The sequence below is a fragment of the Neltuma alba genome, unplaced genomic scaffold, assembly GCF_004799145.2.
Source record: "Neltuma alba isolate B1F8T4 unplaced genomic scaffold, ASM479914v2 tig00005777_pilon, whole genome shotgun sequence".
NCBI classification, from domain to species: Eukaryota; Viridiplantae; Streptophyta; class Magnoliopsida; order Fabales; family Fabaceae; genus Neltuma; species Neltuma alba.
Genome location: NW_021634229.1, coordinates 291661 through 317654, shown reverse-complemented (window position 1 = coordinate 317654; position 25994 = coordinate 291661). Strand labels below are relative to the sequence as shown.

The window sequence follows — 25994 nt, the reverse complement described above, 5'->3', positions numbered from 1 at the left end:
TTTCATTATATAAACCAAGAGCACGCATATGATGATAAGCCGCATGAATATTTCAAATCACATATCTAAAAGGGTTTTAATTCTTTCAGAAGCAATAAATTCCTGGAATCAGCTCTGAATATCCCGGACGTAATGTGTTACACTATGGTGCAGACAGCATCACCCAGATTAGTATTCACATTCTTTGAAGCTTGAGAATTGAGGCATTTAAAGCACTGAAAACGTGAATCCCATACTTTCTACAATTTAATTACCCAAGCCTTTATACATAATTATTAATGCCACTACAACTCAGAGCACCGGAGTTCAATAGAGCCGCTTCCTTATTAACAAGAGCAACAAGGCTTCATCTTCTTTCAAATTGAAACATCATTAAAACATTAAAATCTGAGATACCCAGAAGCAGAAAGACCGATGAAAAACAATGGCGAAGAAGAAGGGACACGTACCGGAGAAGAAAAAGCAGGGACCTGAAGATTGTTTGCCGACGATGGGATGGTGTGAGGGTGGTGATATAAGATTAGATGAAATGGAAGACCAGCCAATAGCTTGCATGGTGATTGATTGTTTTGAATACTGAAATGGTGGAGCGACTAGCCAACAACACTGAAGCGGATGGTTTATCTCTTGAAGATGAGTAGTCCATATGAATGAAGGTGAGGAAAGGTAGGGATCTCCATTTCCAGGTGTGTTTCCAAAATAGTCAAAAATCGCCATACCTATCCCCTCACAAGTGCGTGAGACAATTAGTTGTAAATTTAAGAAAAATTGTTTAAAAGTTTTAAATTTGATAAATTCTATATTAAAGTAAATAGCCATTTCGCTTGTTGAAAAGCTTGATGAGGATCAGGGGTGACTCAAGTTAGTAACTTTCATGATCACTGGCTTTTTGCTTCAATATCACAGCCTAAATAGTTGGCACATATCCCACAAATAAATCCAATTTCCACAAATGTTCGATGTTAGATGCCATGACTCATCCAACTAAGGCCAAATGAAAATGAAATATCACCAATATATATATTATCTTCAAGTCTGCGATTGATTGAAAAGATGGGGCCATGGAGGCTCTAAGATTGGTTCAATGATGGTGATGGGAGTGTCTTTTGTTGATAATAAAACTCCTACCTGGATTTGTAACCTGTAATTTATGAAATGGATAGATACTGATTTTCTGTTTAACTATTTGCCTATTTGTGTATTAAAATTGATACATATGCCAGTTTGTTTGTTGGACCTGAAGTTGAAAAGGTTGTTATATCTTTTCCTTATTGGCATCGCATAAAAGAGACAAGACATATTGAAACTCCAGTTCATGTACGTAATTAATATAAAAGTGAACCAACACCTATTTTAACTCGACAGTTCCCTAACTTAATAATGATGTCTTATGTAACGCATTGTTCCTAATACAGCCTAAGAGTCAAGTCATGTACATATCAAAAAGCTATCTGTGGCCTTTTTAGTTCCAGACGGAAAATATACGTAATATTATTTCATTGTGTAAATGAAAGAGAAGAGGAATCTTAATTAACACGTACAATTTCTTTCTTTAAAGGAATCCAAAGGCATATTTCGTGCGGTGTATTAATGGAGTAATAAATCATATGTTAAGATTTAGGACAACTAGAGTGTGAGCATTATGCTACATGGGATAAATCACATCATTCATGATTTATAAATAATTTTTTTTAATAAATTTTATATTACATAAAAACTTAGGTTCTTAGTTTGAGATAAATCAAATCAAACTATCCATTACAGACATTCCCCAATCTCAATATATTACTCCTATCTATTCTAAATATAAGAATTAATTAAAAGATTTATTTTGATTCTAAATATAAAATTTAATTTTCCCATCAACCAGGTGAGACAGAAACATCATATGACAACTGATGAACTCTAATAACTATGTCGAAAAAAATAAGTTAAGATAAAATTCTTGTCATATATTTCCTCGTATATTATAAATCATGCCCATGAATGGCTTAGGCAGAATCTTAGACTAAAACAGCATAACCGATCCTGGCGTATTGTCTTTGGACTTTTATCCTGGAAACCATGGGACGCCTGGAATCGTGATGCTTTCTCCCACGAAACTACTAATCCCCATCGTTTGATCAATGGGATTCTGCCTTTGAGCGAGCAGCTAGTGGAGTCCAGGCTCAGGATTATCACAAACAAATGCATCTAGCCTGATTTGAAGATTTGTTCTTTTCTTTCCAACTCTCGTTCTGTTTTTCTTTGCTTGTAATTATTTGCGACCAATTATATCTCTTTTCACTAAAAAAAATATTTCAATTTAATTTATTTTCTAAACTTATAACTTTTTTTCACGAACATTTCCTATTAAGTACATGTAGTAAGGATGCTTTCATCAGGAAATAATTTCAATCCAAATAATAATAATAGAGGATATATTAGAAAAATTAATATATTTTTTAAATAATTAACTTAATTAATTTTTTTATTCTCTACAAATTTGTTAATTTGTTATCTATCTACTTCATATATACTATATATTAAGGACCGGAGAAAGTATTAATTAGCTTGAAAGTATTAATTAGCTGTATGACATATTGACATGCATTCATGTATAACTGGCATTAATGTGATTAATAAGACTCTTTTATCTCTAATCCCTTGAAGGTTATACAAAGTACTCGTCCATTTTTAAATTTAAGATCTACTTTATAGTATAATTTATATTATAAAATAGATGTTATATTTAGGACTAAATGAGTATTAATTACATACGCTTTCTTTATTTATTGACCAAGGGCAAAGATGAAAAGTTTGGTCTCCAATTACACCATAATAAATGAATAACGAAAAATTAGGAAATAGTTCCTATAATTAAAAAAATTAATTGTTAAACGACACCTATAATTCAGAATACCAATATTTTTTATATATAAAAAATATCAAAAGTATCATTTCAAGGATTATTCCCTAATTAGTTTTTCAATCAGAGTTTTTATCCTAATTTTTCTAATAAATAATTACGTTTTATTAATATGTGTAACATGATTGAAAAATCATTTTATGAAATAGTCGTTGATAGTCTTTACACTCTACAATCTCCATTGTTTATAATTCATGGATAATTATAAACTAGCTAAGTGTAATTGAACTTAGATTTTAGGCGAACCGTGATCCAGTTATTTCTCAAAATATCATTAATATTGCATTATAGAATCAATAAAGATTTTTTTCTTTTTCTTTTTACAAAAAATCTCTCTAACCGACCACTCAATTTGAATTCAAAACTTGGTTTATATTGTCAAAATAAGGGTATTAGATATCTTCTTCTTTTTTGGTTATATGGGTATTAGATATCTTTTATTAAAACAATATTAATCTATCAAAAAGCAGCAGTCAGTCTACACAGTGCTTACAGTTAAGAATGACATTTCATTATTTTTTTTCCACGTATAGATATTTTTTCATTTGAGGCAGTTAAGAATGCAATTTCGTAATCCTTTATTTATATTTTTTCATTTGATAGGGTCAAAAATTAAAATTCCGAAATCAAAATTAAAATTAAACCATTTTTTCAGTTTAAACATTCATTTTTAGCCTAGTTTTTCCTTTTTGTTAATTTAATCCACTCTGTCTGATCCGTCTCTCAGACAAGACAAGCACAACTGGATTTGAGAAAAATCCGAAACCTTTCAGATACTTCTTTTCACTCTCTCTAATCTCTGCTCAATAATTGGCTAGGCCTTTTGATTTGTTCCTCAGATTCCCCCAGCCAATGATTTAGTGTAATCTTCACCTTGCTTAGATTTTCCTCCTGGATATATTTAATCCGAGTGTTGGGTCTGATATCAAACACGAGATCTCTATACCTACAAATCTGCGTATCTGTTTTTGCTTAAAAGAGCTGACCATGAAAGTGATCAAAACTACGCATAGCGTAAGGAACCAGAAGATAACAATAATGACTCGAGAAGATCAAATCCAAACTGTGGCAATAGTTCTGGTGGTGACAACTTTGGAAGCAATTCTGGTTAGACCATGCAAAAAGCCAAAGTTGAAGAAGATCCCAAGAGAGGACCTGGGGTAGCTCAGCTTGAGAAAATGAGAGTTGAAGAACAGCAAAAGAAAGATGAAGTTATAGCATCTTCGGCAATTTTACCACCGTTATTTTCTGTATCTTCAAGCAAATCTTCCTATCTGGTTCGATCAATTCCAAAGTTTGAGCACTACGATCAACCTTCTTTTTCTCCAATCTCATTTCCTTCTCTGCCGCTGCGAAACGTGGATGATAATAAAGTGTCAAACACTGTTATAGTTCCAGGCCATGGGATTGTCTCTGAGTTTAGGGGCTCCGATGAGAATAATGATTTTGAGAAGAGCTCTGTTGTTGAACACGGGTTGGTTTTTCTATCTAGCTTGCCTCATGAATCCAATTCCAATTCCATTAGGCCTCTCCCAAAATGGGTTAGAATAACACAACCACGTCAACAGCCTCCATCTTCAATGGTAAGATACTTCTCAATTGGCATCCTTTATTAGCTCAAATTTCTACTTTGGTGTATATAAGAAAGGATGGTTTGTGGAACCTGTAGGTGAATGGCTCGTCAGGGACTTCATCAACACCTTCACTTCGTTACTCAATAATGGAGCCCCCTTCAAACCAAAACCAGAGTGGTCACTGGATGCCTTTGCAGATGCAGCCTGAGAAGGTAAGTACTTGCAAGCTGTGCTTTTATTCATAGTTTACTCTATTTTGATTGATCTTAGTTGTTTGAATGTGGCGTTTGATTATTTTCATGTGAAATTGAGGAATAATTACAATACAAGTAACAATTTTGGTGGTGGGTATTTAGCCGAAATGAGGCATGAATCTGAGGTCAGGTGAATAGGTGAAGAGAGAGAGATGTTCGTCTCACCTCACACGTTGGATCTACCAAAATCTTTTTCTAAAAAAATTACACTCGGGCCTTACAAGTTATTAGTATAATGATAAATTCTCTTACTTGATGACACCTTAGCGTAATTTCTCCATTCTTTTTTTCTCTCTCTCTCTCTCTCTCTCTCTCTCTACCTGAATAAGAGAGACGTTTGCGAGTTCCATCTATCGTGTAGGGCCTACCAAAATTTCTCTCTTGTTTTCTCTCCCCGTCTGAATCCTCACCCTTTAATCTCCATGGTAGGAAGAGATGGCTCCTTTTTGTCGTCTCGGTTCTCCTAAAAGCACAATATTTCACCAAAAGAGGTTGTTTGAAATCACATAGTGGATCGATTTTAATTAGGTCAGAGAAAATCCGATGACATCTTTGATATTAATGCCAAAACATAAAAAACTCAAATTGATGAATGAATAAAAATGACAACTTTCCTTCTACCTTTATGACCCCAAAAAAAAAATCTCTTGTTTTCTTTCAATAATCAAAGGGTAACTAACATATCTTGCTTAATTCAATGAGATTTTGAACTAAGGGATTTAGATAAGAGATGTTTTTTTCCCTTTCAATTTGCGATGAGTTTGCATATATACTACTAGTATATAAATCTCTATATAAAACTTTAATATTTTATACTCAAGTGCAGATGATTGGCATGAAAAGGTCATACCCCTTCTCTCAGGATGTCCCACCTGCCCCTTTTAACTTTAGGTTGCCTACCATTGCTGCTCCTATGAAAATGAACGAAACTTGTTGTGGGAGCGGGAGTGGATTTTACTATGCTGCCAATGCAACTTTCAGGTTGTTTCAGTTTGATCTTTTGGTGATTACATTGTAATTGCAGATTTAGTTTCCTCATACCATTGTTTACTTATTCATCAAATCTTACAGAGAAGTCCCTTCCTCTTCAACATCCAACTTAGAGGCAAACTCAAAGAGACTCAACACAGTAAATGAGAATTTCAATGGAGGCATTCTCGCAGTGTCAACTCCAACACCCACTTCATCATCTCCGCCTTCAAAATCTAAGTCTCCTCCAACAGTGCTAGCATTTCACAATCAGGAATATCCTCAACAAGACTCCCATTCTTGTCAGGTTTTGGCGAACTCATTTTACCCTTTTCCTTTATTACAGAAGTTCTTTTAAGTATTTACTATCTACTTCAATAAAAACTTAGTATGAGATTCCCCTCCCCTCCCCCTATCATGTGATCCTGATCTATCAGTTATACTAATTTTTGTTCTCCTGTTTGGCTGATTTTATTGAGGGAAAATCCCACACAAAAAAAACCTGAAAATTACTAAATTTTAAATCATAATTGTTTCCTACACTTTAATAGGATTTAACTGCACTTGACTTGCAGATTTTCCCGTTCATTGACTATGCTTAGCTTTCATTTTGCATGCTAAAGGGGATTGTAGAAGGTCAAATTACTCAAGCGCCAGTATTCAGTAGATTCAATCAACTGCAGCAACCATTCTATATCTTCATCCCGCCAGTAGCAAAAGCAGCACAAGTAGGCCAAACGGCTGCCAGAACTCAGAATGGTAATGGAGTGCGAGAAAGTGTTGATTTGAATTTGAAGCTATGAACATACTTTTCTTTATTACTTCTACGCACCGGCTGCTCCTCGCTAACGGACTCTTTCAGAAAAGACACCTTATTGCTTTTCACGCGAGGAACTAATGCCTCTGAATTTCTGCTGGTGATGTGTCTTTTAGAATTTTTTTTATTTTTTCTGTATCCATTTTTTGTCATTGTATTTGTTTAACTGGTGGTAATATAATGACAAAATTCTGCACGTGAATTGGGGAGGCATTTGGCCAGTCTTTTAGTTTTTTATTTTTATGAAAAATAATTCAAGTGAGCATCAGGGCTCTTCGAAATATAAACTTGGTTATCTCCAACACAAACGCCCACACAGATTTTTTTTTGAAAAAAAAAACAAAGGACAAAGCATATGCCCAAGCATAAGGGACCGCCCAATAAAGGATATTTAACATTCAGTAGGAGGCTCTTCACCTACTCCTTTCACTCACATATACCCGCTGATCATTAAAATATCCAAAATTAATTCAACGGTATCAACGCAAAATCTAATGAGTAGGCTAGTATCGGTGTTACTAAGTCACATACGTAATATTAGTGATTGATTTGATCACTAAGCCATAAACTTCATCGTCCAAGCAGAGTAATCTTCATTCTTTCGCCATCAAGAGGGAGAAATGAGGACGCTGGGCAAAAAGATGACATCAATTGAAGACAATCTCATCATTATTATGTAAGTCTCACACCTAAAGGAGGCTGGCAACCATAGAGCACTCTCAAGGAACACTATAATAACAAAACATCCCGACAACTGAATTTATTAAAAACCAAACAAAGTAATGACATTTGAAAACATTTCAAGGCCTATGACCAGCCAAACACATAATCAAGAACATACACCAAGACCAGGGAAAATGGGTACAGTAGGATAGCCATTATAGCCGTCCAGAGAGGGAAGCTGGTGCGGAAGCTGGCAAAGAGACCCATGACAACGCAAACTATGACAATAACCAGCACTTCTGAAGAGAAGTCCCATGTCAATCCCCTTGCATAGACAAGGGCCAAGAACACCGATAGGCACAGCACATTGTTCATTGTCACTGCCCCATATAGCTGCAAAGACATCGCAATCAGAATCCAAACATAATTCAAATACAAGTTCCTTACTTATTTTACAAGCAGAATAAAAACTTTTTGCTCAATCACTCCATTGATCCTCAGACTTTCATTTAATTTTATGTTTTGGTTAGTGAGGCATTTTCCCTCTTATCAGAAATGAAGAGTGCAGAATAGAATGCAAACCTCAGAAAAGGTTAATGAGGCTGTTTCCCTTTTATCACGACTGGCAAAAATGATTGCTGACACTGCTTCACTGGAATTTGTAGCAAAAGGCAGCGCGATGAAGGAGATGAAGAAAGCAGGAATGCTTGTGGCATCAGAAAAGTTATCAACTGCATCAACCAAAGGATCAGCAAATACAGCTGCTACGATAGCCCCAAGAAGCAGCAGCAGCACTGCTTTGATAACATTCCATTTAGTATCAGCTACACCCTCCTCAACTGTATCGCTATGATTTCCCACATGCAATAGATCACGTTCCCTTTCAGTTTCCTGCACAGAAAATGTCAGCCATTCAGAAGCTCCATAAAGACAGACTTCCTACAAGTAGTTCAGCAGAGCACCACTTACTTGGTGAAAATCGTTTAAGAACTTTATTGTCCGCGGACCAGCATCCGCAGAAGCAGCCTTAGAACGCATAGCCCTTCGAAGCCATCTACGTATAGCATTTAAAAATTCATTTACATCAAGACGTGAATCCCGAGAAGTATCAAAATCCTCCATTATTCTTTTTACAGCATCATCATGATCCAGGTCAATCCCCTCAAATTCAATTCCAATAATTAGTGCTCTTAGTTCACCGTAAGAAAGGTATTCATCCTTGTTCTCATCAATTCTCTTGAACAACCTGTACTAATATCCATTGAGAAGTTAGTAACTACCAAAACAAAAAAAGAAGAAAATATGAGAAGAATACTTATGCTAAAGGAAAAAAATGTGTTAAGTCCAATCAGGAAGAGCAGCTGACTTTCTAATAATATCTTCATCAGGTTCACCATCATCTCTTAGTAACCTTCCCAATGCATGCTGCTTTAAGTGTCTCAAAAGGCCTAAAATAGCGTGCTTGTGTTTCACATAATCAAGTTTTCTCTTTTGTATCCAAGGCTGGAAAATCTGCATTTTCCACCCCACAATTTCATCAGGATACGGAAACAATTCTCAGAAGTTACTATTTACAATAATGAGGTCATAAATTTTAGTTCCAATATGCAGTGATCACTAAGTGCCAGTCACAGCTACTTACAAAAAATAAAATATATATATTTAAGGCTGGATGCAATGCAGCTGCTTAAAAGTAAAATACTTGCTAATCGCACAGAGTCATAAAATAAAATGTACGGAAACCTAATTATCTGATAATCAGAAGTATGGTAATTATCTCTAAATTGGTCAATTGCATATCTAAAGATACTAAATACGGTCAACCCAATAATGGAAGTGCTCAGAAAACAAAATAGATACCTATCGCCAATAAAGTAACAGTACAGTTTACCTGGTAAAGGCAATAAGCAACCAACAGAGACAAGGAGACAATGAGTGCAATCAAAACAGCCAGGTGCCTTCCTGAAGTTGACTTAAGAATTTGTGGTAACTGAACAATCAGAAATGGAAGGACGGATGCGGCCATAATCATTGCTGCATAACTTGTCCAAATATCTGTACTAACACCGGAGCCTGCAATCGGAGGTTATATTAAATAAAGGATCCTTATGAATGATAATTCCTACACTTGGACAGTATGGCACAAATGCCGAAATAATGGTCTCACAAAAGGGGGAAAAGAAAAGAAAAGAAAAAGAAAATAGCAGGTCATATATAACTCTGCCTAGCACCCTTCTCAAGGTTACAAACCAATACAACTAAGAACTGAGACACAACAAGAAGCATCAATTCAGTATATATTGACCACCTCCTTCTAATTTCCAATTTCCCACTTCTCTTAAAGACACCCATTTAACATTAAAAAAATATTGAGGAGTATTTACAAATGAACATGTGCCATGAAGATGTTGCATTTAATTAACCAAGGTTTCATTCTCAGTTGGCCAAGTTTCAGAGAAAATTGGTCAAACTCCCAGTTATGCTCCATTCTTCCGCTTTGATCAGAATGATTATGCCTCGATATCACGTTATAAGAGTAACCATAAAGCAGTCTGAGAACATCTGTACTTACTTCCTAAAACCCAGGCACACGCTGACTAAATGAGCATATTGCTTGGATGACCACTGAGAGAAATAAAGACTTTTTCCTCACCTTGGGAAAGGAAAAGACTGCTAACCTGACTCTCTATTATCAAATATGTGACGTAGAGCAGCATAAAAATACATACCGGTTAAGCTAAACCCCCTCGTGTCTTGTGAATCTATTGCTTTTGAATCCACAAGGTCGCACTTCCCAACAATTACGCAGGTTCCCCAAATAATAGTCAGAAGCAGAACTGTTGACCCAGCTAGCAAGCCCATTCCAACAAAGACCTGACTTTGAGCGGTTTCTTTGCTACCAGAAAGCCCGGATACTATAATAAACGAGAGAAACAGATTAGAAACAATAAAAGGCAAATTACAGAACTTGGTGGATATCAGTTTTAATAGTGAGATGAACACAAAAAGGAAGTTAACAATAATCAGAAGATTTCGCTCAAGAGAAATTTGAACATAAATACAATATCACATGTGGAAACGAAGTTCACAGTATCAAAGGTCATTTCACTTAATGGCGCACAAATAGCTTTATTATAGTAATCCGGTATGTCTCCTCACACAAAAGCCTCTTGGCTTGATAGTAAAGAATAAGGACAACAAGGAACATACTGGACCCTTGATTTACTTACGGAACTGAATAGCTGATGGTTCAGCAAACACTTGCCGAAATAATTTTAGAAATTATAGAAAAGTTACATGATCTTGAATTCAGTCACCAAGGTCTACTAATGCAATCAAAATTTATCCCGACTATAAGATCAAAAGTTCAAAGTTTCCGGTTCAAGTAAAATCAGTACTTGAGGGAACCAATCAGAAAATTTATCCCAATTTTCCTCCTTATTCCTGCCTTGGACAAACCGGTGAGGTCTTTTTTGACCTTTTCTTTTTTTTTGTTTGGGGGGGGGGGGGGGGGGTTGGGGGTGTTTGAAAACATGAACCTTTCTTTCCTTTGAGAGCTCGGTCCTCACGGGAACCAATCAGGAGGAGCAAAGAAAAAAAAAAAAACGGGCTCTCGAGTTTCCTCCATAGTCCTGCCCTCGAGACATATCGGATAGATCTTTTGACGTCCTATGTTTTATCCCGTCATTTCAGCCATCAAAAAAGAAGAAAAAGCCCCCCCCCCCTCACGCAAAACAAACAGCGCCCACAGAGAGAAAAGAAGAGCTCCTATCAAACTTCGCCGTTCACCAAACAGATACCAAGAACCAAATCCTTACCGAGTATAAGCATGGCATCTGGAAGAGCACCAAGGATGGGAAGGAACAAGCCACCAACTATACCAGGGCCCAAGATCTCAAGCAAGAGCTCACTCCCACTGGACAAGTAAGTAGCTGCCTTGTACATAAGAAATCCATAGATGATGATGAGGAACAAGTTTCCAAGCACAGTAGTGGTGCAGGGTAAGAACCCATACGTCTGCTCACAGGTGGACTCCGTCAGAAACTGAAACGTCCGGGGTAGCAGTATGTGCTTGCTCTGCACAGGATCATGAGAGACTCCATCTGAGATCGGATCAGAGGAGGAAGACGATGATGGAAGGCGGATAACGTGGCGGCCATGAGCGTGACCGCAGATGAGTAGGATTACAAAGAAGAGGGTAAAACGGGTGGGAAGAGGCATGGATAAAGAGAATCAGTATCAGAAATTCAGAAGCCGAAGGTAAGGGAATATGTACAAGACATATACCAAGTGAGGTATGGCTAGGAAGGAAGTCAGAGAGATATTCAACAGAAAAGAAAACAACGACAGGGGAATATTTGACGGGTTTTTACGGCGTTTTCATCAGAACTTTCTGTGGGGGCGGCAGGTGGGAGCTAGGCAGCTAGCAAATCAATCCAGCATGCCGCGAATGTGAAGCGGGTCCTGGGCAGAAAGCGCTCGAAGAGAGAGGAGGAGAGAGAAGAGAGTAAATTTTTTTGTCTGCTGGTTAATTATTTATCAATTTTACCAGTGAGGTGGCCGACTCCTAAGCACTTATTCCCCCCTCCCTTTTTTTTTTTTTTTGAAAATTCATCAATTAAAAATTTCACCTTATTTTTAGATTAAAAATAGAGAAAATTGGAATAAATCCCTCATTAAAAATTTAATTAGCAAATGTGACTTAAGAATTTTGTACAACTTAACTTCTATTATATGTAATTTATCTTCCCTTGTGTGTAATTTGTACAATAATCTTCCTTTGTGAGATATACAGCACAACTTTTCTTTGTGCAAATAAAATTTTTTTATATATAAATCATCTTCTCTATGTACAAACTAATTTTTTATATCCAAATAATGTTCTGTGCAAATCATCTTCTCTTTATGCAATTTACCTTCCTTTGTATGCCACTAATCTTTCTTTATATAATTAAGCATCCTATGTCTTATTTGCCAATTAAATTTTCAATAAAGGATTTATCCCAATTTTCTTTTAAAAATATTGTTTCAATGACCAAAAATTTTAGAAGGATCAAGATGGAGTTAAAATTCAGAAAACAAAAATATTAACTTCAAATTTTAAGAGGCAAAATAAAAAGGTTAAATTTTAAAAACTAAAAAAAATATTAATTCAAAATTTAATTAATGAAAAGTTTTGAAAGGGGGTAATTATAGAGTACATGTATACGGCATCTATAAAATAGGCGGTGTATCAACACATATGTAGAAAAATTTATGGGATCATTCTCATTAATAACATTTTTAATGAGGAAATTTGCTTTCCAATTGTCATTTCTTTTTCTTTTTTTGCAAGATTATGAGTGATTTTTTATCACCGTACACGTATCAAAACAACGAGAATTTAAGTCGTGTGGTGCACGTTGTTAAAAAACAAATAAATATATTATAGGTCGGCATGCTTTGCAAGATTAAATATAGTGATATAATTCCATGTTTAACATGTTTAGCCTCAACAATACATGGTGGCAATTTCATATTACCTGTCATCAAATTATTATTTTCCATATTTTATAAAACTTGTCAATTTTAGATTTCAAGAATGTATTAAATTATTTATGTTCTTTTTTGCCCTTTGTTAATCTTAGATTCCAAAAATGCATTATATTAAGAGTAGTATTTATTTAAAAAAGGCTGAGGAAATTTTAAAGAAGCAATAGATTAGTTTTTCAAAATAGTCTGATGTTATTGAATAGAGAAAATGCCCAAAAAAATACCTTTTAAATTTTACAATTTTAAATAAAAATTATTACAAAAATGTCTTGTTATTTGTTTTTCAAATCTAGTAAACAAGATTGATTTAAAATTTAAAATTTCAAGAGGTTTTTTTTGAATTTTTTGTATTCAATAATTTCTGTAAAAGTTAATAATAATATTTTTGAAATAAGACTTAAAGACATTTTAGGGAAACAGTAAATTATTATTAATACTAATTTTACGAAATATGATGTTGTTTATTGATATCAAAGTCAAATTCATATTAATAAAGTTTAGACTCTAGAGTTTAGTTTTAAATCATCGATAACATCCGTGATTTTACGTTACCCCATTTCATTCTGGTTATTTAAAAAAAAAAAAAAAGAATGACCCCATTTCATATTCGGATATTGCCCCGACCCGAATGAACTGCTTCACCTCTGGCTTTAAAAGATCCGCAACTTTTGACATTTTAACTAATATTTTAAGCCCGGAAAGCTTTGAAGGAGAATTAAAAATTAGTTTTATGAGTATTCAGATCCACCAGTCACGGGGGTGGGTCTAATAAAATGAGCGGGTCCAGATGAGATGAGATGGGAAAGACACGATGGGATTTTAATTAACTGATTTGATTGGTGACGTGGCTCAATTTCAGATGATTTGGTTATAAAAAAATTTACAAAAAAATAGTATGATCCTAAATGCGGCGTTCCGCTATTGCCAAATCTCCACGTGGCTACCTGCCGCATCATGGATTTCTATTAGATTAATTGACCTGACTTCAGCATTTTTATGCTTCTCCATCTTCCCCGACTTGAAAAATTTTTTTCTCTCAACACATCACATCGTTAAAATGCAGATCTGTCCTCCGGAATTTTTCAACACCCAAAAGTTTTTTTTTAAAATTTATTCTGAAAGTTTACAATCATAGTAACATCACCTCTTACAGTTAAAAATATCATCACTATTTTAATAGTTAATATTAGTTTTTTATCGATATAATTTAATATTATTATGATTTTAAATTTTCAGGACAAATTTATACCTAAAAAAAATTCTAAATACCCAAACGTTCCGAGTAAAAACTTTCCAAACAAATTTATATTTTAACCTTGAATGAAATCTTACAAGTAGCTATTGCATTCTTTTTTAGTCTAATAATAATACCATGCTCCTTCTTGATAGGGAGATCACAAGTTTAAATCTGTGCCTGTGTGTTTATGTGTTTCGTTTGATCCCGATAAAAAGAACTACCGGAGCAGACATGGTTTGGCCTGTTATTTTCTGAGTTCTTCATGTCAAGAATTGACAAGTCATGATGGATGTTATTTATGTGAACATTTATTTATAAATTATGAAATTCAATGGTATCGTCAGAGTCAACATGTGTGATAAAAGAAAGGTGCACTCCAAATTGTGCTCAAGTGTAGGAAAGAACATGTTTGAGGAGAAAAACAAGGACAAGAGAGAATGGGTACAAGAGATACGCAGAGAAGGAAGACCATATAGGAAAAGTGGAGTTAAAACTGGCAGCAAGCCCCACCACAATACAAACCAGAGCCACAACCAGTGCTTCTGCTGAGAATTCCCATGTGATTCCTCTAGCATATATCAGAACTGAGATCGCAAAGAATCCCAGCACATTGTTCATGAACACCGCTCCATATATCTGCAAAATCATTTCTTCCAAATCCTTAAAAAATTTCTTCATAGATTACGTTATTATTGGAGAAATGAAGGATGATGGTGAGATGATGGCTAACCTCAGAAATGGAAAGAGAAGTAGTTCTGGACTTCTTATGGCTTGCTTCTTTGACTGCAGAAATTGCTTTTTTAGCATTTGTGGCCAATGGGATCAATATAAATGCGATGAAGAATGCATTAATTCCTGCACCGTCTGAAAACCTGCGTACACTTTCTATCAAGGGCTCTGCAAGGACCGATAACATGGCAATCCCCACCACTACATTTATTATTGCCTTCAGCCATGCCCATACCGATTTATCAATCACTGCTTTGCTTTGATTTTCTTCCACCACCATGTCTGTCTCTTCCCACATCTTAATCACAGCAATATGGTATCAATTTTAACTTCTGGGCCTTTGGCCCACACAAAGATGAGTAAGATTGGAATCTTTATTGTGCTTCACTTACCTGAAGTAAATCTTCTTGTGACTCTGACTCTGAGAGAAGAACACGACCGGGAGATGATGAGCTGAGCCATTTTTTGAGCCCAGAAACAAATTCCTCCTCACTAATCACATGGTCCCTGTTAACGTCAAGCTCTTCAATGAATTTATTAGCTGCTTCCTCCACATCTATTGATGCTTTAGCAATATTGCTCTCCTTGAGTAGTTTTCTTAACTCAGGCCGGGAAATGAAGTTATCTTTATTGGTATCCATCTTGTCGAATAACCTGTGAAATCAGTGGATATGAACTCACTTGTTCAACTCAGAATTCCAGTATTATTAACTAGCATTACATGATTTTAATCTAGTTAAGGTTTATTATCATTCTCATTGTTATTATACTTGCGCCTAGCTAGGTGAGAAGAAGAATTCAAGATGTTAACCTTCTAATAGCAATTTCGTCAGGTTTGCCATCTTCAGTAAGGAGGCTGACAACCAAATCGCTCTGAATCTGCCTGAAGATTTCAGATATGATATGTTTCTTCCTTTCTTGTTCTCTTCTTTTATTCTCAATCCATGGCTCAAAAACCTGTCAGATTTTTTCAAGTTTGTCAGAAACACAAAATGAAACAGCGGCTTCTCAAGTGCTCTTCCAATTTCAAAATTCATGTAACTATAGCATGAATGTGTGGAATTCTAAGTCACGAGGTGCATTTAGTACCTGATATAACTCCTTGAGTGATTTCCTTGACATATATTGTTTATTCAAAGCAAACTTGGTTTGTTCAAGCCATTTTATAAAGCCAGCCACAAATTCATCCTTAGTTATTCTATTTTCGTCATCATCCAAGTTAAAAATTCTTAACATGTCTTCTATTTCCTCTTCACTGATACTTCTTTCACTTGATTTGCTCTTAAGCAGGATCTGTTTTACTTCAGAAGCTGATACAACACTGTCTCCATTTTGATCCACTTCTCTAAATAGCCTGCAATATATAGATAGCCCTTGTGGTGAACTAAACAGAACCCTTGTGGACAAGAAAGCAGAATTCTCATCTACTGGAAGAGCTTTTTGATGAAATCTCACCTTCTTATGGCACTTATATTTGGAGATCCATTCCTGGTGAGGATCCTCTCCAGGGTACTCTTCTCAACATGTCGTAATATTCTTACTATTAAATGATTTCGCTTCACATATTCCAATCTTCTTTTCTGTATCCAAGGTTCAAAAATCTGCAGATTTAAGAGCAAAATGGAAGTCAATTGGCAGAAACATTTTCTTCTTGTCCACTACTCCCCGCATGTATTCTCTTCTCCTTTATAAAATAAACCATCATAATACTTTGCTTATAAGGCCACGCATAGGTTAACTTTTATACTTGGAGAAATGTGATGGTTGGAAACCTGGTAAGTGAAGTACAAGAGCAGAAAAATGGCAGTAATGATGAGAGCAGTTATCAAAGTCGCCGTTCTTGGCCCAGAAGAGAGTTGAAACAAGTTAGGGAATTGCATTATTATGAGTGGTATGACAGAGACGAGCATGATTCTTGCAGTGTGGCTGGTCTCCAAATCTGTAGTAATGCCATAACCTAAAATCTCACAAATTGTCAGACATGTCAAGCAGGTAGTTCTGAGAATTTGAAACAGTATTCTATGTTGACCAATGATGTGAATGCAGTTGACGTTAGAACATAATTAGAGAATTGAGATGGAACAGACCAGTCAAATATGATTTTAGTCTTGTTGGTATTGAATTAGAATCATCACAGATTCTAAGACTCGAATCATTGTTAACTTGTTGGGCCCCAGTTATAACACAGGTTCCCCATACCACTGTCAAGAGCAAGATGGATGATCCAGCCAATAAGCCAACTCCAGTAAAAGCATACTCTTGTGCAATCTCCTTACTGCTGAGAAGTCCAGAGACTGATAATAAACACTAATCACATAACTGATAAAGCAAATATGACATATTTGCAATTGGGATGTAAGAGATGAGAAAGGTTTCTTAGATTGATATATTTAATTTTATCAACATCAGATAGAGGTGGAATCATACGTTTGGAATTCATCAAATTTAAATATTGCACGCAATTAAGAATTAAAGTGCTTCACCAGTATAGACTTCTCTGATCCAAGCCAGTTCTAACTTCCATTTAAGAATTATGCAAAACAACTCAAGAGTCAATGAAGCTGAATTATGATATGTTTGCTTCTTGTGAATTTCATAACCATAAACAATGCTGCATCTTTGTGGTCATATTTAAAATTTCACTCACGTTTAAACTTATTCCCTAGATTTTCTGATTAAACACAACCTGAAGAATTAAAACACTTGCTACAAAATCAAACAGTTAACTAAAGACACTTGGCTAGTCTACAGCCGAGATGAAAGAAAATCATCATGAGTAGAAACGCTATCTCTATAAAGACAAGAATTAGATCAAAATAACTGTTTGAGTATAACAGAGTTCGAAATAATCTGAGGATCAAATTAAAATGCGGTTTTACTTCCAAGAGAAGTTGCATACCAAGAAGAATTAAGGACTCTGGGAGGGCACTAAGGATGTGAAAGGCACTTGCACCGAAAATCCCAGGACCAAGAATCTTGAAGATCCGCTCACCTCCGTCAGCCAAATACGATTCTCCATGGAACAACAAGTACTCGTAAACCGAAATCAGAAACAGATGGCCAAAAATACTGTTTGAACATGGCAAGAAGCCATACATTTGCTTGCACTTTTCTTGAGAATTTGGTTCAAATTCAATGCCTTTAAAAAGTAAGTAAGTTTTGTTGTGTTGAAGTTCATTTTCATCATCATGAACTCCATCTGAAACCAATTCGTTATGTAAAGTTCTGGAGTTCAGATGACGCCCTTCAACCACAATCGTTACTGCAAAAATAATGAATAAAACAAAGCATAATTTTCTCAGAATGGTTCTCATGATTTGCTTGGTTGTTGCCCAAATGAAGGACAGAAAGACTTCGTCTCCTTCTTATGAAGTAGTTGTTAAGAAGTACATGAAGAAATAGCGGAAATAAGAAAATTAAGACGCACAAGTAAAGTCATTGAATGTCATACAGTTCCATACTTTCAAACTTCTGGAAAAAAATTGACGTGGTCCAATTCTTTATTTGGCAAAACACATCAACACACAGGCTGTTTAAGATTTGTCTTTTGAAGTCTGTTTAAGGTTTGAGATGAAGCATTTTAGGCCCCGTCAACTATCTTCAAATTAAAGAGTTTAATTGCTCCCTCCCGTTATTAATATAAGAGCTAATTCATTAATTTGATAAGATTAAAAAGCTTTGTTAAGTTAATTATTTATAATAAATAAGTATTATCTCTCCTAAAATATCTTTGCTAATCATGTGTGGTAACTAAAACTATCATTTAATGAAACATTTAACATGTACAACTACTAAAGATTATTTTAAAAAAAAAGACAAATATGATAAATAAAATAAATTGAAATCTTATATTTAGAACCAAATTGAATATCAAATTAAATCTCATTAAAAACCGAAAGTATTATTTCAAAAAAAAAAAAAACTAGCTTCAAGCAGAATTTATCAAAGTTGAGAACCAAACGGAACCTTAAAAAAGTCAAACTTCATGGGACGTGGGAAAGCACTCAATTTGATAATTTTTCTTTTTTCGGATCAACACATCATACAATGTTCATTTATTATAAATATAAAGGTGTAATCAGATCACAAGCAAGATCAAGATCTTGAAAATTAGACGTAACTAAAATCTAAACCTATAACAATACATTTTGTTACACATTATCGTTAGTCACTGAACCATGATAAATTATAAAGTTTGGTCATTATCCTGATAATATCATCGTGAGCTGGTCAAGATCTTCAAAGAGCGGCTCACTCATAATGAAGAACATCATTGAGAACATAAACCAGAACTAAAGACAGCCAATACAAAAGATATGCCCCGAAGGATGTCCACAGAGGAAAATTGGGCCGAAAACTTGCAGACAGGCCCATTACAGAACAGACGATTGCCACAACCAGCACTTCAGCTGAGAATTCCCACGTTATTTCTCTCACATATATCAGAGTTGCAATTGCCGAAAATCCAAGAATGTTGTTCATAAATACTGCTCCATAAATCTGCATTTCAAAATTAAAGATTAGAATATATCAACTTTTTACTGAAATTTTCCTAAATCTCTTGGTCACCATCCAGCTATGTAATTTTCTTTCTAGAATGGAAATCTAGAAAGTCAATTTTGTTTATAAATGTAAGTTTTAGATAAAATTTAGTCAAATACTAAGAGAATCAATCAAGGGATATTTTTAAAACAAAGAGGGGTGTCAACTGTAATTTAATTAACTAGAGAGGAGACTAGTGTGATTTGCTCATGACTGACCTCATACATTGTCTGAGAAGTGTTACTTCTCTTCTTGTGGCTAGCTTCTTTGATGGCTGAGGTCGCTTCTCTAAAATTTGTGGCCAGAGGGACTAAAATGAAAGAGGCAAAGAAAGATGGGATTCCTGCTGCTGCAGAAAATTTCTGGACACTTGCTATTAATGGCTCCGCAAGAATAGATAATATAGTGATTCCTACCACCACATTTATTATAGCCATGATCCATCCATATATTCCTTTGTGCTGATGCTTCTCTTCCACAACCTTCTCTACATATTCCCAGGTCTAATACAAAAAAAAAAAAAAGAAGAAGAAGAAGAATAAGGAAGAAAAAGGAAAATTGAATCATCAAGTGTTCAAAACATTATAAACAATGAATCATTTAGTCTATGTGGTTTTGATTCGATTACAGCTCAGTACTATAGTTTAATTTGTCCGACTCAATTCCGTCCATTTAATATCTTGGTCTCTCCACTTTGAAAAAATCATCTAGCTACTCAAGGACTGAGTCAAAACTAAGTAATAAAGTGTAGAGACCAACCGTAATGGACTAAGTTTAATGGGGCAGACTAATTAATTCATTTTCTCGGGAAAAAAACTGCAGAAGAGAAACGAATAGTGCGAATACCTGATGAGTTTCTTCCTGGTGAGGCTGAGGTTTCGAGTGTGGAGCTTGTTTGGAAGATGAAAGCACCCATTTTGTGAATCCATCCACAAATTCTTCCTCAGTAATTACATTGTCACTGTTTATATCAAAATCTTGAATTATTTTCTTGACTGCTTCCTCCTCATCCACTGCCTTACCAAAGTGGAGGTTGGTCACTAGTTTCCGTATCTCGGATTGAGAAACACTGTTATCTCTGTTGCTATCAACTTCCTCAAACAACCTGTTACATCATATCAGTGTTAATAATGCTCACCAACATATATGACACACAACAAAAATCTTATCAAGTCCTTGTTTCTGGGACAACGAACACAACCTTATGTTCAGATGACAGTTAATTTTGTGTTTTCGGAATCTTCAAAGTAAGTAACTGTGAGTTTTTTGGTTTAGGGTTATAGTTGATACCTTCTTATAGCAGACTCATCCGCAGTTCCATCATCATTGAGAAGCTGCACAACCATATCGCTCTGAGCATGCCTTAAGATTTCAGATACAAGATGTCCCTTAATCTCACGCTCTTTTCTCATGTGTTCCATCCATGGCTTGAGGAAACCCTAGTAATGCGAGATCAGTTAGCATTCTGCTTTACATCTATCTCATATTTCCTTCAAGTTTTCCAAAACCATATTTTTTCTTCACATTCACCAACTAATGCAGTAATGAGGACGTGCTTAACTTAGCAGAAGTAAAATGTATGCATGGTGTATATTATGTTATATCTACCTGATAAATGTTCTGGAGTGATTTTCTTGGCATGTATTGTTTATCCAAAGCATGCTTCGTTTGCTCAATCCATTGTGTTAATCCAGTGACAAACTCTTCCTTGGTTATAATTTGGTCACCATTTCGATCAAACACTCTTAACATGTCTTCAACTTGTCCCTCTGAGATGTCTGTCCCGGTTAATTTGTTCTTGAGCAGCAGTTCTTTCACTTCAGAAGCTAATAAATCCCTCTCTCCACCGTGTTGACTAATTTCGTTATATAGCCTGCATTATCAAGTATTTGTGATTAGTCATGTATTTAACAGTCTGTGACAAGTTCCCCATTAAATCTTCTTACTCACCCATTAATGGCTGCCACATTGGGAGATCCATCCTCAGTGAGGATCTTTTGAAGGGTTTGCTTTTCAACATGCTCGAAAATTCTCAATATTAAGTCATGATGTTTTATGTATTCCAGCCTTGTTTTCTCTATATGAGGTTTAAATATCTGCAGATTACGAGCAAACAAGAAGTCATTCTCCTGTAAATTTTCTCATGGACTGACATTAACTGCATTGAGAATCATATGGACAAAAGCATTGGATAAATTTTTTAAGTCTCTGTTTGCTATCTGATTCCTCCATCAAATTTTATGACTTAGTATCACGAATGCTGATTCCTTCTCTCCACACGTCATAAGTCTGTTAAGTTTTTTCCCTTTGTTAAGGTTTAATGTTAATAGAGTTAGAAATTGTTGGATTGAATTACCTGATAAATGAAGTACAACAAGACAAAAATGACAGTAACGGTAAGAGCACCCATCAGGGTCACAGAGCGAAGCACTGCAGAGAATCGAAACACACTGGGGATCTGCATAATTATGAACGGTATAACTGAGAGAATCATGATTCTTGCCATTTCCTTTGTCTCTTTATCAATAGTAATCCCAAAACCTAGTAGACCAAGAAAAAGAAAAAATCAGATGCATGTGAGAGGCAATGCTAGGAAGTAATCACTAATGAAGAATCTGAAACAAATAAAATAAATAAATATTAACAAAATGGTTTCATACGTTGCTTACAAATATCAAAGGGAACCTATATTAATGCATCAAAAACATTTTTACAAACTTGAGACTAAAATGACAACGTCAAACCCAGCTAAAAGATGCCATGTGATCCTCATGCGTCTGTTATCTCAATCACGTGTAGTTTAATACCACTTTCTCTTCAGTTCTTAATGTGTGGTTTCGGGAGGTATAATATTTTCCATATATCAACTGCATAGTTCTTTACTTCTTTTGGTCTGGGTAGTTCAGATACCACTTAACAATTGGAAAATAATTAATAAGCATAGAAACTAAAGAGAAAGATGGAGGAAAAACCAGCTAATAATTCTTTAGGAGTTGCCCTTGATGAATTTGAATAATGAGAGGATCTATTCCTTGAGTCAGTTTTCAAGTTTTGCCTGCCAGTGATGACACAGGTTCCCCAAACTATTGTGAGAAGCAAGATGGATGATCCAGCCAACATGCCAACTCCAGTGGAAGCATACTCTTGAGCACTCTCCTTGGTCTCTCTGGAAAGCCCAGTAACTAATAACAAAAACAAAACAGAATCTCATAAATGATACTCCTCCGGTCCTTAATATAAGACCCATTTAACTAATTTGATTAGATTAAGGAAGTTAGGTAAGTTAGTTAATTATAAGAAATGACACATTTTTCCTAAAACACCACAATTATCTTTCTTAATACTCATCTCCCTCTTTTACTTGATTATGGTTGAGAGAGTGTCTATGGGGGTAATTTAGAGAAAGTTGATAATATGATAAATGGGTCTTATATTTAGACCAAAACCACTCAAGAATTGGGTCCTATCTTAAGGACCGGAGGAGTATCACAAAATCTCTAAGAAAAATGGTAAAGTAGTCCGCACAGATTATTTCAATTTGTTACGGATACTAGGATAGAAATGTACAGCAGAACCAGATGAAGCATGTTCTTCAGAGACTGTCCACTGGCATGCTTTAAGTGCCATGTGATTCAGATAGTTCCAAGCTGAAGATAGGTTCAGGCAATTTATTTCATAATCTCAGATGCACTGGCATTTGGGATTTCTTTGGATTTTAAAAGATGACCAAGACTTTGTCTTTTGGTAGAGATTAGCAAGACTTGATGTAGTCTTCCAGGAAACTAATATAATATATTATAGCCAGTGGAAATATGAGAGACATAAAACTTGCTAAAAATGCAGATTTTTAAGATCCAAAAGTTGTTCAAATTTCAAGTTCAATCTTCATGTTCATAGATTAGAGCCACAAGTTAAGAAAAATCTAAGAAACAGGAAAAAGAAAATTAGCATACCAAGAAGAATCAAAGACTCAGGAAGGGCACCAAGAAGATCGAAGGCACTTGCACCGAAAAGCCCAGGGCCAAGAATCTTGAAGATCTGCTCACCCCCAGAAGCCAAGTATGATTCCCCATGGAACAACAAGAACTCATAAACCAGAATCAGAAAGAGATGACCAAGCATGCTGGTTGAACATGGCAAGAAGCCGTACATTTGCTCACACTGTTCTTCAAAGGGTTCGGTTTTTCCGGTATTCCCCCTGAGAAACAAGTGAGAATTCTTCTGGGGTTGAACACCATCCTCGTCAACTCCATCTGAAGTGAACAATGCAGAAGAAGCACTGTGTTGAAGATAACGCCCTTCAACCTCAAGAACTACCGATAGAAGAAGAATGAAGATGAAGCATGCTGGTTTTGAAACGTTTCTCATTTGATATAGTTGCTGACAAATTTTGACGGAGTTGCAGAAAACGCCTCAGGGCATCCGTAGTCTGAGGTGAAGAACAGATTCTTGTTGTGTTGTGTGTGTGTATATAATTATTATATATCATGAAGTAAACTTTAACAACCAGGTCAGGGTCTTGGCAAAAAAGTTTTTAAAAAAACTCTTAACAACCGGGGTTGCTCAGAGAAAAGAAAAACACAAAAACAAAAAGAGGAAAAAATTGATATGTGTGGACAGTAGCGGAAGAAAACAAAAGAAATCCTTATAGTGACTCAGATGTACTACAAAAATTTGATTGGTTATGAGGTGATCTTACCCGGTGGCGCATAGACGTATTAATTAATTTAACAATATTTTTAGGTGTGGCCAAAAATTAATGAGAAAATTTAATTCGAATACTAAATAATATCTTCTGTTCTTTCAATATATAACCAAAAAAATATATGTATTTAATTGTGAGAACCTGTAAAAATGATGCTCAAAGTTACAGATGATTTTGTTTCTATTTCTGCATCTTAATTTTTCAGTTATTGCTGCTCTGCTCAAACATGTTGACCTTATTCCATGGTGAAAGTTGTGTTGGTGCGGACATAAATCCAAATTATTTATGTTTTTGCTAGTTCAAAAGTTATCATAGTTTTCAAATTTGCGAGTACTCATACTACCTCTACGAGTACTTGCGAATAAGAACACCTGAAAAAAAGTTATATCGAGATAAAAAAAATTTTATATATTCACCACACATCTCAAACTTTATAAAATTGTTTCTGGAAAAATAATTCAAACATCTCATTAAAAATTGAAGTTTTCTTGTATGAAAAAACTCTAATGCCACAAAGAAAAGATTTATACCTAAACAATCCTATGTGCTTTAAGCAAAATGAAATCAAAATCCTTTGGTAAATCAGAATCTATAGGGCATAGCTAGTCTGAGTTCTGACAGAGGCACGCCGGCGTACAGGTCCACTCTCCCACTCAACTATGCACTTGAAAGCTACCTGAGATGGCACGCTTTGATTTATTTTATTGTGCGCTTGGTGCTCGGCGACACCAAGATATTTGGAGCGACACATGATACTCGTGGGATTCAAGTTAAATAAGTGATAACCAATCATAATTATAAATAAATCCGATTTATTGATCTGGAATTTTATTTTCTCATATGATTTATTTGTCTTCAAAGCCAGCCAACCCCTGCTGGGTCTTGATTCGCTTAAGCAGGTTCCTCAATGGCATTATTTATCAAATTAAGATAAAGCATGCTGGTTTTGAAAGGTTTCTCATTTGATATGGTTGCTGACAAATTTTGATGGAGCTGCAGAAAACGCCCCAGGGCATCCGTGGTCTGAGCTGAAGGACAGATTCTTGTTGAGTTGTGTGTGTATATATAATTATTATATACCATGAAGTAAACTTTAACAACCAGGTCAGGATTGGCCAAAAAAAACAACCAGGTCAGGGTGTTAGCAAAAAAAAATTTTTTTTTAAAAAACACACTCTAACAACCGGGGTTTGTCAAAGGAAAGAAAAAACAAAAACAAAAAGAGAAAAAAATTGATATGTGTGGACAGTAAAGGAAGAAAACAAAAGAAATCCTTATAGTGACTCAGATGTACTCCTTATAATAATATTTTTAGTTGTGGCCAAAGATTAACGAGAAAATCTGATTCGAATACTAAATAATATCTTCTCTTCTTTCAATATATAACCAAAAAAATATATGTATTTAATTATGAGAACCTGTAAAAATGATGCTCAAAGACTCGAAGTTACAGATGCTTTTGTTTCCATTTCTGCATCTTAATTTTTCAGTTAGTACTGCTCTGCTCAAACATGTTGACCTCATTCCACGGGCAAAGTTGTGTTTTTGCCGGTTCAAAAGTTAGGCATACATGTTATCATAGTTTTCAAATCCGCAAGTACTCGTGCTACCTCTACAATAAGAACACTTGAAAAAAATTTGTCAAGATAAAACTCATCTTATATATTCACCACACATTTCAAACTCTATAAAATTTTTTCTGGAAAAATAATTCAAACATCTCATTAAAAATTAAAGTTTTCTTGTATGAGAAAACTCTTATGCTACAAAGAAAAGATTTATACCTAAACAATCCTACACGCTTTGAGCAAAATGAAATCAAAATCCTTTGGTAAATCAGAATCTATAGGGCATAGCTAGTCTGAGTTCTGACAGAGGCACGCCGGCGTACAGGTCCACTCTCCCACTCAACTACGCACTCGAAAGCTACCTGAGATGGCACGCTTTGATTTATTTTATTGTGCGCTTGGTGCTCGGCGACACCAAGATATTTGGAGCGACACATGATACTCGTGGGATTCAAGTCAAATAAGTGATAACCAATCATAATTATAAATAAATCCG

At 35.3% G+C, this 25994-nt stretch overlaps 4 protein-coding genes across 4 annotated transcripts; 1 reads left to right on the top strand and 3 right to left on the bottom strand.

The window, feature by feature from the left end:
- The first annotated feature begins 4023 nt into the window (after positions 1–4023).
- On the top strand, positions 4024–6723 carry LOC114748723 (uncharacterized). The gene is made up of 5 exons (XM_028937175.1): positions 4024–4491; positions 4578–4694; positions 5563–5717; positions 5808–6012; positions 6329–6723. Exons 1-5 carry the CDS (start codon positions 4024–4026, stop codon positions 6506–6508), a joined length of 1125 nt encoding a protein of 374 aa, XP_028793008.1. The 3' UTR covers positions 6509–6723.
- A 243-nt stretch (positions 6724–6966) lies between these two features.
- Positions 6967–11412, bottom strand: LOC114748699 (sodium/calcium exchanger NCL; the record flags this gene model as incomplete). The annotated part of the gene is made up of 7 exons (XM_028937146.1): positions 6967–7578; positions 7768–8076; positions 8155–8431; positions 8552–8697; positions 9077–9258; positions 9915–10100; positions 11004–11412. Coding segments are annotated over 7 exons (1758 nt in total), but the record flags the coding sequence as incomplete, so codon positions are not given.
- A 2907-nt stretch (positions 11413–14319) lies between these two features.
- LOC114748722 (sodium/calcium exchanger NCL2-like) lies at positions 14320–17997 on the bottom strand. The gene is made up of 9 exons (XM_028937174.1): positions 17583–17997; positions 16771–16977; positions 16456–16640; positions 16139–16284; positions 15773–16037; positions 15495–15640; positions 15076–15337; positions 14685–14981; positions 14320–14590 (listed from the first exon to the last, which is right to left on the bottom strand). The coding sequence occupies exons 1-9, from the start codon at positions 17995–17997 to the stop codon at positions 14342–14344; spliced, it is 2172 nt and encodes a 723-aa protein (XP_028793007.1). The 3' UTR covers positions 14320–14341.
- Positions 17998–18723: 726 nt separating this feature from the next.
- LOC114748679 (sodium/calcium exchanger NCL-like) lies at positions 18724–23668 on the bottom strand. The gene is made up of 9 exons (XM_028937128.1): positions 23179–23668; positions 22198–22407; positions 21582–21766; positions 21176–21321; positions 20834–21098; positions 20516–20664; positions 20072–20330; positions 19444–19728; positions 18724–19183 (listed from the first exon to the last, which is right to left on the bottom strand). Exons 1-9 carry the CDS (start codon positions 23591–23593, stop codon positions 18935–18937), a joined length of 2163 nt encoding a protein of 720 aa, XP_028792961.1. The 5' UTR covers positions 23594–23668; the 3' UTR covers positions 18724–18934.
- Between the last annotated feature and the right edge of the window lie 2326 nt (positions 23669–25994).

Excerpts from the sequence above, each read along its gene's own strand:
- LOC114748723 (XM_028937175.1), top strand. The coding sequence starts at position 4,024 with ATGCAAAAAGCCAAAGTTGAAGAAGATCCCAAGAGAGGACCTGGGGTA. Across the intron at positions 4,695-5,562 it reads TGCAGATGCAGCCTGAGAAG|ATGATTGGCATGAAAAGGTC; the intron begins GTAAGTACTTGC and ends ACTCAAGTGCAG. Across the intron at positions 6,013-6,328 it reads AAGACTCCCATTCTTGTCAG|GGGATTGTAGAAGGTCAAAT; the intron begins GTTTTGGCGAAC and ends TGCATGCTAAAG.
- LOC114748722 (XM_028937174.1), bottom strand. The coding sequence starts at position 17,997 with ATGAGAACCATTCTGAGAAAATTATGCTTTGTTTTATTCATTATTTTT. Across the intron at positions 16,285-16,455 it reads TCTTGTACTTCACTTACCAG|ATTTTTGAACCTTGGATACA; the intron begins GTTTCCAACCAT and ends TTAAATCTGCAG. Across the intron at positions 14,591-14,684 it reads CTTCTCTTTCCATTTCTGAG|ATATATGGAGCGGTGTTCAT; the intron begins GTTAGCCATCAT and ends ATGATTTTGCAG.
- LOC114748679 (XM_028937128.1), bottom strand. The coding sequence starts at position 23,593 with ATGAGAAACGTTTCAAAACCAGCATGCTTCATCTTCATTCTTCTTCTA. Across the intron at positions 21,767-22,197 it reads TCCTAAAGAATTATTAGCTG|GTTTTGGGATTACTATTGAT; the intron begins GTTTTTCCTCCA and ends TTGGTCTACTAG. Across the intron at positions 21,099-21,175 it reads AATGTGGCAGCCATTAATGG|GCTATATAACGAAATTAGTC; the intron begins GTGAGTAAGAAG and ends TTGATAATGCAG.